The sequence below is a fragment of the Chelon labrosus genome (genome assembly GCF_963514085.1).
Source record: "Chelon labrosus genome assembly, chromosome: 7".
Classification (NCBI taxonomy): domain Eukaryota; kingdom Metazoa; phylum Chordata; class Actinopteri; order Mugiliformes; family Mugilidae; genus Chelon; species Chelon labrosus.
In genome coordinates, this window is record NC_140343.1 from 662,369 (window position 1) to 672,630 (window position 10,262).

Consider the following 10,262-nt stretch of genomic DNA (forward strand, 5'->3'; position numbering starts at 1 on the left):
CTAAAACATACCATGTCTTCATGTGCAGGTGATGTTTTAATTTACCTGTCAAACCCAGAGACTGTTTCACAAACTTTACTTTCTGTTTCAGGATAGAAATTAAACATCCAAAGACCCAAACTGTACATTTCAAGAAGAGTCAGACAATAAAGGAGTCAGTTAAAATGAATGTCCTGCCCTGGGGTGTCACACTACTTTATTATCAAGGTCCATCTGGCAAAGAGAGAAATAAAAGAATAAAACAACAAACTCTTCATCTGACAGAGAACAAGGGAGGACCAGCTCTCCCTGCCTGATTAGAGTCCAGCTCCACTGAGAAACTAGATTTCCTGGTGCGACTCCCGTTACCAAGCAAGATGGAGAGAAACAAAAACTTCTTCCAGTCCAATTTGTTTCTAAAGCATCAATAACAATCCAGATCTTGTTCCAGAGGATGAAACCTCCAGAGCAGCACCAAGAAGAACTTTATTTATATAAACTTTATAGAGGAATGAATGAAACTTAATGTTTGACTTTCTTTTCTTTCTTTACTTTCTTCTGAAATAAAACACTGTTGTCTTTGCTGCTAATACAATATTCTGGGTATTTCACATGTCACCAGTTAATTAGTTTTTCTCTCACTGATCTCTTAAACAACATCTAGAGCTGATGGCTTCAGATCAAACCCATGACGGTGTCCCACAAGGGTCAAGATTAGTTTCCCTGCTCTTTCTCTTCTAGGTTCGTCTGATGGAACGACGTCTGGTCCAACAATTAAAAACCAATGAGCCCAGGGAGCTGGTGCAGCCAAGTCTGCAGCACCACCGAAGAAGAAATGCCAAGAAACCATCAGAGCACTGAGGTTCTACCAGGGTCACTGAGGTACATGCTAACTCTCTTCACACCAACAGGCTACTTTACCAACACCAAACCAGCCCACTTACCAAACTGGTTAACCCAGGAAAGGCTGGAACAGGTGAGAGGACATCTGGGTTAGTGAAACATCCATTTATCTCTTGTTCCAACACAAAACCACAAACTGTTGATGAAAGTGATGCTAGAGGAGACACAAGGTGATAAAATCTAGAGGCTTCAACCTGTGTTGGAAGTTATAAATGTATTTATGGATCAAATGTGCTAAAATAAACTAAATGATCAACTAAGATCTCCTGGAAATATGAAGAGACCTCAACAAGGTGTGTGTCTCTAAGAGGACAGATGGAATAAACTGGTCCAGACAGATGGACAGGGACTGGTCTGAGGGGGACAGAATGATAGGAGGATGAAAGCAGATGTGGTTTACGTACTCTCTCTTCGACTTTAGCTGCTGACGTCTCTGCTGATGAACTTGGTAAACTTCTAGGTTCAGACTGAGCGACTTGCGGCGCCGGAGACACCAAGGCTTTACTCTTCACCAGAGTGGACAGGACTGAAAAGAAGAGGAGGCCAGAGAAGCACAGTTAAATATTTCAAACTGCCGTGAGAGCCGTGGTCTGGGATCGGTCCTACCTTCTCTGGTGAGGTTCTCGGCGGCGCTCATGGCCTTCCCTCCGAGGTTGCTGACCATGTTGTCCACTGTGGCCTCATGGCGGAGGAAGACGGGCCGAACCACCTTGTCGTAGATGATCTGGGAGCCGTTCCAGGACATCGGGACCATGCACCACAACAGGAAGAGACACTGGAACCGCAGAGGACGGACAAGCTGTGGATTTACTGGACCAGTACCGGCTGAGCCGACCTTAACGGCACCGAGGACCGGTTTAATGCCAACGGTGTTCTAGCAGAGCGCTCAGTGTGGATGTACAGGATATCGCTCCGTGTCCTGAGTCAGTTCTCACCTTGAAAGCGTAGTAAAAGGGGAACCAGTAGAGGAAGATGTCGGAGAAGAACTCGCCCAGGCTAAAGACGCCGTACACCACCCAGTACGTCAGCCATTTTGTGTCGTCTTCTTTGCTGGGGCTTTCAATCGCTTTGATTCTGCAGGAAGTCAGAAAGTTTCCACAGAGAAAGATGTTTATCTTTCAAGCAGCATCAGAGCTTCTGTTTCTGAAGCCTCAGGAGAAGGGATCAAACACTTCAAGACTAGTTCTCAGTGGATCACATTCACCGTCTGCCTCTGTTATCACCAACGCTGCTGGTTTCATTCAACCTCTGGCAGCAGATCTACAAACTCTCTCCATAGAATCAGCCCCTACGCTGACGACATCCAGCTACAATGAACAGACTCATCAACACATTTCAGGCCATAATAATAATCTGGTCTCAGTCTGGTTTGAACATCTCCACCAGTCACTCAGAAATATCTTCTCTTTACCTCGTTACTGAAAAACACTGAAGAGGACGTCAGCTACGTCACCGTTGCTGTTAGCTGAGCTTATCTGATCTGTTCTCATGTTCTCTTATCTTATGTTAGTTTAGCTAATTCTTTAACGATGACTATTCTTCTTCTGCAGTGGTTTAATGGCACCGTCTGGAGAATCAGCTCCACCTGCTGGTCAGCTGATGAACTCATCAACGAGCAAATGGACGTTCAGTCCTTCTTTAGCTCATTTATCAGAACTTTGTGCTATATTTGGATAGAACGTCAGTTATTGAATCAGTTTCATATCTGTGGTTCTGCTGAGAGGATCCAAGCTGACACAGATCAGCATCAAAAGACCAGAAACTCACGAATAATACGCTGGATAGACGAAACCGATCAGGTTGCAGAGGAGGGCGGCACCATATCCATACATCAGGTAGAGTCCAGTCAGTGAGACGGCACCTGGACGAGGACACGCAGAGACAGAGAGGTAAAAGCAGTATTTTCTGATGTGGTGGAAGGTGAACACATCCTTTAAATCCTGCACCGTTACTTCAATAAAACAGTTCAATCAGGGACATATAGTTACTCAGTGGAGAAGAATGACCCATGTGACCGTACCTGATGAAACTGAATGATCAGCTTCATAATGATTCACATCCACTGATCAACACATTCATTTCTACAGGCTATGGCTACTGTATAACTAAGTATTAGTTTAGTAGATTAGTGAGTATTTCACAATAATACTGTATAAAAGGATGTAATACTAACATATAGATCAGACTGTGCATACTGCAAATATCAATCTATATATTAGTATCACATCTTTTTCTATTCTATTATTGTAAAATACTCACTAATCTAATAAAACAGGAGCTTCTTCTGGTTAGATGCCACTCTGCATTCTGTTGTGTATGTACCTGGACTATATGCAATGACAATGAATTTAAATCTAATCTGAATTGTTTGTAAAAGTTCAGCAAACAGAGAGAAAAGCTGTCTCCCAGAGCTCAGAGTTAAAGTCACAGTTACTACAAAATAAAGTGGAGAAGAAGCTGAAACCATGAAGAATCATTAAAGATCTCCAGCAGCTTGTTAGCACACTGACAATCCCACTGGTTAGAAACCAACTGACTCACAAAGACTCACTTCAGCTCAGTCTCTTCACTTCATTCTTAATAACACTTTCATTATGACCTGCTGCTTTTAACAACAACACAGAACACAAAACGGTTCTTCCTCTGGGCGCTGATAGCATTTTAGCTAACCTGCTAGCAAAGACAACAAGCTAACAGCTGTTTTAACGCATTAACTCACCTCTGATGCTAAAGTCTCGTTAAACGGTGAAAGTCAGCAGGAGTTCAGATATGTGTTCAAGTCAAAGTGCTTTCAGTGCTGAGCTCACAGCGATTATTTAGCAGCACAGTTAGCATCGATGCTACACACTTCTAACGGAGCGCCGCCGTTACCATGGTTACCAGGGAACTTTCCCGCCAGACCGAACCAAAACAGCCTGAACAGAGAGGGGGTTCTGAGTGGAGCACTGAGACTAAGATTCAACTATAAACAGGAAGACTTGTACGTTTTATTATTATTGAATGAATCAGTTAGTTAATACAGGTCCACCTGAATGGAGACAGTGTCTCTGAGAGACAACATCTCATGTCTTAGTTCTTGTTGTTGAATCTCCATCCACTCAAACAGTGTGATGGATTTAAGGAGGTATGGACTCAAAGTGACTGAGAAACGTCACAACCATATACATATATATATGTCTATGGTCACAACCACTGGTGGGGAGAGAAAGGTAGCGTTATTGTTAACAGGAAGCTGCACGTGCTGACATCATGTCATATTACAGCAGATCACTGCAGCAGCCATGTTGAAGAGGTTAACAAACTTCCAGGATAACTTCCAGAGTGGACTCTGCCTCCTCCCTGATGCTGCAGGAACAAAAACAGGGAATGTGTTGGATAAAAGTGTCCTACCTCTGACCAGCTGATGCTGCTGCTCACACATGAGGCCGCTCTGCTCTGCTCTGCTGTCTGTCTGTCTGTCTGTCTCTGAGGATAATCTGCTTCAACGTCAGCGCTCAGAGCCAGAGACAGTGAGCGCCAGGCACCAGGCTGATGTCATGTTCACTGAGTTACTGGTCACTGCAGCTACCACCACTGTTACTGATCACTGCAGCTACCACCACTGTTACTGGTCACTGCAGCTACCACCACTGTTACTGATCACTGTTACTGATAACTGTCACTGATCACTGTTACTGGTCACTGCAGCTACCACCACTGTTACTGGTCACTGCAGCTACCACCACTGTTACTGGTCACTGCAGCTACCACCACTGTTACTGGTCACTGCAGCTACCACCACTGTTACTGATCACTGCAGCTACCACCACTGTTACTGATCACTGTCACTGATCACTGCATCTACCATCACTGTTACTGATCACTGTTACTGATCACTGTTACTGATCACTGTCACTGATCACTGCATCTACCATCACTGTTACTGATCACTGTTACTGATCACTGTTACTGATCACTGTCACTGATCACTGCAGCTACCATCACTGTTACTGATCACTGTTACTGATCACTGTTACTGATCACTGCAGTTATCATCAGCCCAACAACAAAGAACTACTAAAGGCCAACTGTGACATCTCCAGAACAAAAAGCTGCCCTTGAACGCACCACAGAGACTGCAGCCAACGACCAGCTGGTATATAAACTACTCTAATACCAGCAGGTGGCAGTAGTTTGGATTCGTCATTCAATAGAGGAAACAGAAAGAGATACTATTAGCTGGAGGCTAATCTTGTTTGAATAACCTTTATTGAACTGTAAATGCTAACCTTGCTAGCATGCTAAGTGATCGACAACAACAACTGTTGATACTGGACATAAAGAGACTCTGACAGGAGATGTTTGGACCACAGGAAGTTCTGAACGGTTCTGGATGAACCCAACTAGATGCTGTTAGAGCTCTAAACACTGAGACTGAAACAGACAAAACCAAAACTAGGAGCTGAAAGAAGCTAAAACGCTGCAGAGATACAAAGATGGGGACAGGTTTCTGAGTTCAACCCAAAAAATGTGAAATCAGATGTTAATGAATAATTATGAAGAGGATGAAGAGCAGCTTCCTGTTTCCAGGCAGCAGCTGTTCACAGGAGGATTAACTGGATCCTCTTCAGTTTCCACTGACATGCAACAGGCCGTCACAAACGTCCTGGATCCAAACAACACACACGTCCAGAAGATATTTGAGCTGAACCGAGCAGACTGAACCACAGCAGATCAAACCTGACCTACCCCCTGCAAGGATCTTCTTCCTGATCCCAGTTTTCTCCTCCACCTTCCCCAGAAAATCCGTCACCATGTTCTTCTCGTTCAGAAACTTATCAGCTCGGTCTCTGATGGAGGAGAGGATGTTCAGCAGGCCCATGGTCCTCAGTCAGGTCCTCAGAGAGCAGAGGAGGAAGGAAGCAAAACGAGCAGCAGGAGAGAGGAAACCAGGCCGAGTGTAATCCTCTGACAGCAGCAATCTGCTTTAATGAGGAGCAGGAGGGGGCGGAGCCAGGAGGAGGAGGAGGAGCCAGGAGGAGCCAGGAGGAGCCAGGAGGAGCAGGAGGAGCCAGAAGGAGCAGGTAATCAGATTACTCTGACCTGCAGCAAACTCAGCTCTCTTTAAAGCCTTTAGTTTTTACTAATTGACCGATCAAACTGTGAGCAACTAAGCAACTGTTTAATTAATTAATCAACATACCAATTAATAGACCAATCCATAAATCACATTGATCCATCATTCAATCAAAACCCATCCAGAAATCCAGTAGCAGAGCAATCAGTGAATAGATTACTCAGTCATTCACCAATCAACCAAAGAATTAATCAATAAACAAATCAGTCACTTGATCAGCTGTTGGCCAGATGTGATGGGTAAGGAAATCAATAAAAACTGAACTCAAACTAATTCCTTCATCATCACTGGACAAAACCAGAACAAAGAGGTTTGGGTTCAACTCCAGGTCAGTGTCCAACCAACAGAAAGACGAGGTATAAAACTAGAACATCCAGGAACAGGGAAGGTTGTTAGTTCAGTTCAGACCCACGTTGCTGCTGTAGTAAACTCTGCTGCCTGGGGGGGGCGCTGAGAGGACTGGCTGTGGTTTGACAGTGACACCTCCTCCTCAGGACGACAGCAGCAGCGTGGGGAGGTGGGTGAAGCAGGAATGTGTGGAGCAGGCCGACACACGTCTTCCTGCAGACAACAAACCTCCAACAGCACAACTGATCGGAGACATGAGAGGATACAGAGGCATCAAATACTCGTTGTTCATCTCCTGCTACCTGCTGTGGGTGAGTGTCTTCATCTGATCAGTGAATGTGGAACGATTAACTTCACCAAAGCTGCTGCTCCCAAGTGATTTCAACTCCTCAGCTACCTGACAGGAAGAAGACGGTCTGAAAACGTCTCTTTACTTTCTTCTGTTTACACCAGAAACGATTCAGAGTTAAGACTGAACTCAGAGGAAACACTTTAATGTCATGAATGTTATTTATCTGTGTGTCACCTTAAAGTCAGCAGGAAGGATCGAGCTTCATTTAGTCAAAACTATAGAACTGAAAGTCATTTCACAATTCTGCATCAATCTAAAATATATCAACACTCACATGCTTTGATTTATCATGTTCCACCCAGAACGAGAGAACTGATTTCTCTTCTCACATGAACAAATCATGGAGGCCTCCAGACAGCAGGGGGCGCTGCACAAAGATGTTTATCCTTTATAACCATGAATTAAATGGCAGGACATGCTTAGCTTAGCTTGGCTTAGCTTAGCACAAAACGTTGTCAGTGGAGAACAAACGAACTATGACAAATAAATGATTATAATCTCACTGCAAACACAAATCTTTGCTGCTCTGTGATTGGCCAGGTCGTGAGTGCCGTCCTCATCGCGGTCGGGATCTACGCCAAGGTTGCCAAAGAGAAAGGTTGGTCGCCAGACGATTAATCTTAATCTTTAGAATTTATTATTGGTTTCATTTAAAGATAAGAACTTTATTAATCCTGGAGGAAACTGTTGGGATGGATAAAGAGGAAAACACAGCAAATACAACACAGATCACTGAGTTATACACAGACCAGCGTATCATCTTTTTGTACAGTTGCTATGGTTACGGGTGTGGTACAGGTCAGTGAAGTTAATGGACTTCCTGTTTCCTGTCTGTTGCCACGGAAGGAAAAGGAAAAGTTACATCCACATCAGCTGATCATGCTACGTTAGCTTAGCTTGTCTCAGCTGTCGTGTTGCTGCTTCTTGTCTGGTTGCAGCTCAAAGCAGGAAATGAATATGAGTCATGGTCGTCATGGAAACCAGACTCTGCGACAGGTTAGACAAACACATTCCTGAACACGAGCTTCACATGTTTGGACATTTACTCGGTCTGAGATGATCACAGTTAAACTCGTGTCTGTCTCTCTGTGTGAGGACATGTGACGTCCATCTTCTCCACACAGAAACTTTTCTACTTCTGTTTCTGAAATACTACGGTGTGTGTTGACAGATGTGGTCGACACTCTGACGGTAGACCCGGCGCTGCTGTTGATCATCGTGGGTTCAGTGATGTTCCTCATAACGTTCCTGGGCTGTTTCGGGGCGCTGCGTAACGCCGCCTGTCTGCTGAAGATGGTACGACATCCGTCTGGTGATATTTATTCCTGCTCTGAGGTTTTGTTTGCTTTGGTCGTGACGGTGGTTGATCTGGTCGTCTGTTGTTCCTGCAGTTTCTGGCGATCCTGACCATCATCCTCTTCCTCCAGATCGCGGCCGGAGTCGTTGGATACCTCTTCACTGACATGGTAACGTCACACTGCATGCTGGGAATTATATCAAACTAAAGACAACCAAACACAAAACTAAACGGGCCGTGCTGTTGGTCAGGTGATGGAGAGGACTGAGAAGATGATGATGAAGGCGATTGTCCGCTACAGGGAGGACCAAGACCTGGAGAACGCCATCGACTTCATCCAGAAGAAGGTGAAGAAGAACGTGACAGACTCATAGAAACACTTTGATTTAATAAACTCTGGTGTGGTTGGTGACGCCTGCTGTTTGTTGGGTTTGTAGTTCCAGTGCTGTGGAGTTGAGACCTACAAGGACTGGTCTCATAACATCTACTTCCAGTGTTCAGATACCAACCCCAGCCTGGAGGCCTGTGGAGTTCCCTTCTCCTGCTGCACTCGCCTCCAGAACCAGGTCAGAATCAGACACTTTAGAACCTGTTACCTGATCTTGATCCAGTCAGGGTCCATGGGTCTGTTCTCATCCTGGTGAGGTCGGAGTAGAAGAAGAAAAGATCCGGTGGGTGGGTGGTCCGAGCTGACCTCTGATGCTTTGGTAGTGTTACTGGTTGTGTTCTCATGTCTCCTCAGACCGTGTTGAACACCATGTGTGGTTACGGTGTTCAGCAGCAGGACGAGCCTTCGGCCACTCAGGTCATCTTCACCTTCGGCTGCCTGGAGAGGATCGTCTGGTGGGCCAAGAACAACCTGCTGCTGGTGGCCGGGCTGACCGCCGGCCTGCTGCTCCTCGAGGTAACACCCCTACGGCTTTTAAAGGATTCTGTTTCACGCCGTCAGTGATAGTTTCTTATCTTGAAGCTGTTTCCTCTGGCAGATCTGCATGGTGTCTCTGGCTGCTGCTCAGATCTCCTGGATCAACAAAGTCCGACGGCATGAGAAAGAAAACGCAGCTGGAGTTAGAACAGAAAGGAAGGACAGCTACTGGTATCCGGCTTTTGCAGACTTTGACGACGAGTAGAAACTGAACACTGGGACAGATGAGAAAGACGAGGGACGGACCTGAATGTTGATCAGATGGAATGACACTGTGAACTCGTAAGGTTGACGATTGTACTGCAGGTGAACAAACTGAACTACCTCTTTTTACTTTAAATGCTCCTCTACCAACCTTCTGCTGCACCCTGGCTCCTGTTTTAATGTTTAGCACCTGTACTTTGTCTCAAGAATTTATTGTGAACAGATATATTTTTTATATTATGAAAAGTAGGAGATCAGTTAAAGGTGTTTTACCTGTACAACTATGCAGTATGTTGGTCACTGTGTATTATGGGATAGTGTAGATGTTGGTCTATTGTTTAGGCGAAGGTGTCTGGTAGTTTGTTTCTGCTAGTGTCTTATTTTTGCCCCATAAATATGAGGTGCATTCAAAATAAAATATTACCAACAATCCACTCTGCTCCACTGATGTCACATAGCTACAGCTAACCAGCTAGCCTCAGCTAACAGAGAAAACACACAAACTTTAAATTTAACATCGCCCTGTACCTCAGGTTCATACATGTTCCTTTACCTCCATCTAGTGGTCCTATGGTGGTACTACAGGTAATTAACACAATACAGCCATCTAGTAGTCAAAGTTAGCTTAGCACTGATATGTAGCATGCCTGATGGTTTTGGAGGTAGTCCTGGTTTATTTATTTTTAGTAGAGATTCACCTCCATCAGTGAAAAGAAGTAGAGTCATGTTTTCTTACGTGCCATTGCTGGAGCTCCATCACCATAGATGATATCATGTACTATATGAAATCAGTCTGTTTAGTTTCAGTGAGTCTGAAGGTAGAAATGGTTCCTGTCAAGCAGTCTGAAGTAAACAAAACTGACATCAGGACCAGATCTACCTCTCTGGTTTCACTGATATAAATAAAACCGTGTCATGTGTTTCTATCTTTTTGTGCTCTGAAAGGATTCGTTCTTGAGGACAGAAACTCCCAGCATGCAAAGCCAGGAGACCCCTCAGTAATCCGGGCTAATCCCTGTTGTTCCTCCCTCCCTCATCCTGTCTTCATTGTAGCGTTAATCTGACGTGGATTAGCGGCCGGGTACCTGTGGCTGCTCGCCGCTGCAGGGATTCGGTCTCGTGCGCCCTCACGCTCGCC

General features: G+C 44.9%; 2 protein-coding genes across 2 annotated transcripts; one reads left to right on the top strand and one right to left on the bottom strand.

The window, feature by feature from the left end:
- Nucleotides 1-195: 195 nt before the first annotated feature.
- Nucleotides 196-5,848, bottom strand: LOC311491043 (receptor expression-enhancing protein 6-like). The gene is made up of 5 exons (XM_084548881.1): nt 5,611-5,848; nt 2,650-2,743; nt 1,818-1,956; nt 1,489-1,657; nt 196-1,408 (listed from the first exon to the last, which is right to left on the bottom strand). The coding sequence occupies exons 1-5, from the start codon at nt 5,741-5,743 to the stop codon at nt 1,101-1,103; spliced, it is 843 nt and encodes a 280-aa protein (XP_084405007.1). The 5' UTR covers nt 5,744-5,848; the 3' UTR covers nt 196-1,100.
- A 316-nt stretch (nt 5,849-6,164) lies between these two features.
- Nucleotides 6,165-9,556, top strand: LOC311490367 (tetraspanin-33). Its single transcript, XM_084547811.1, has 8 exons — nt 6,165-6,657; nt 7,239-7,296; nt 7,870-7,994; nt 8,090-8,164; nt 8,247-8,342; nt 8,433-8,561; nt 8,738-8,899; nt 8,982-9,556. Exons 1-8 carry the CDS (start codon nt 6,601-6,603, stop codon nt 9,123-9,125), a joined length of 846 nt encoding a protein of 281 aa, XP_084403937.1. The 5' UTR covers nt 6,165-6,600; the 3' UTR covers nt 9,126-9,556.
- The last annotated feature ends 706 nt before the right edge of the window (nt 9,557-10,262 follow it).

Coding starts and splice junctions, on each gene's coding strand:
- LOC311491043 (XM_084548881.1), bottom strand. CDS start 5,743: ATGGGCCTGCTGAACATCCTCTCCTCCATCAGAGACCGAGCTGATAAG. Junction 1,957..2,649: donor GTCTATCCAGCGTATTATTC/GTGAGTTTCTGG, acceptor GACTTCCTGCAG/AATCAAAGCGATTGAAAGCC. Junction 1,658..1,817: donor CCTTTTACTACGCTTTCAAG/GTGAGAACTGAC, acceptor CTGCGGTTCCAG/TGTCTCTTCCTGTTGTGGTG.
- LOC311490367 (XM_084547811.1), top strand. CDS start 6,601: ATGAGAGGATACAGAGGCATCAAATACTCGTTGTTCATCTCCTGCTAC. Junction 6,658..7,238: donor TCTCCTGCTACCTGCTGTGG/GTGAGTGTCTTC, acceptor GTGATTGGCCAG/GTCGTGAGTGCCGTCCTCAT. Junction 8,562..8,737: donor GCACTCGCCTCCAGAACCAG/GTCAGAATCAGA, acceptor ATGTCTCCTCAG/ACCGTGTTGAACACCATGTG.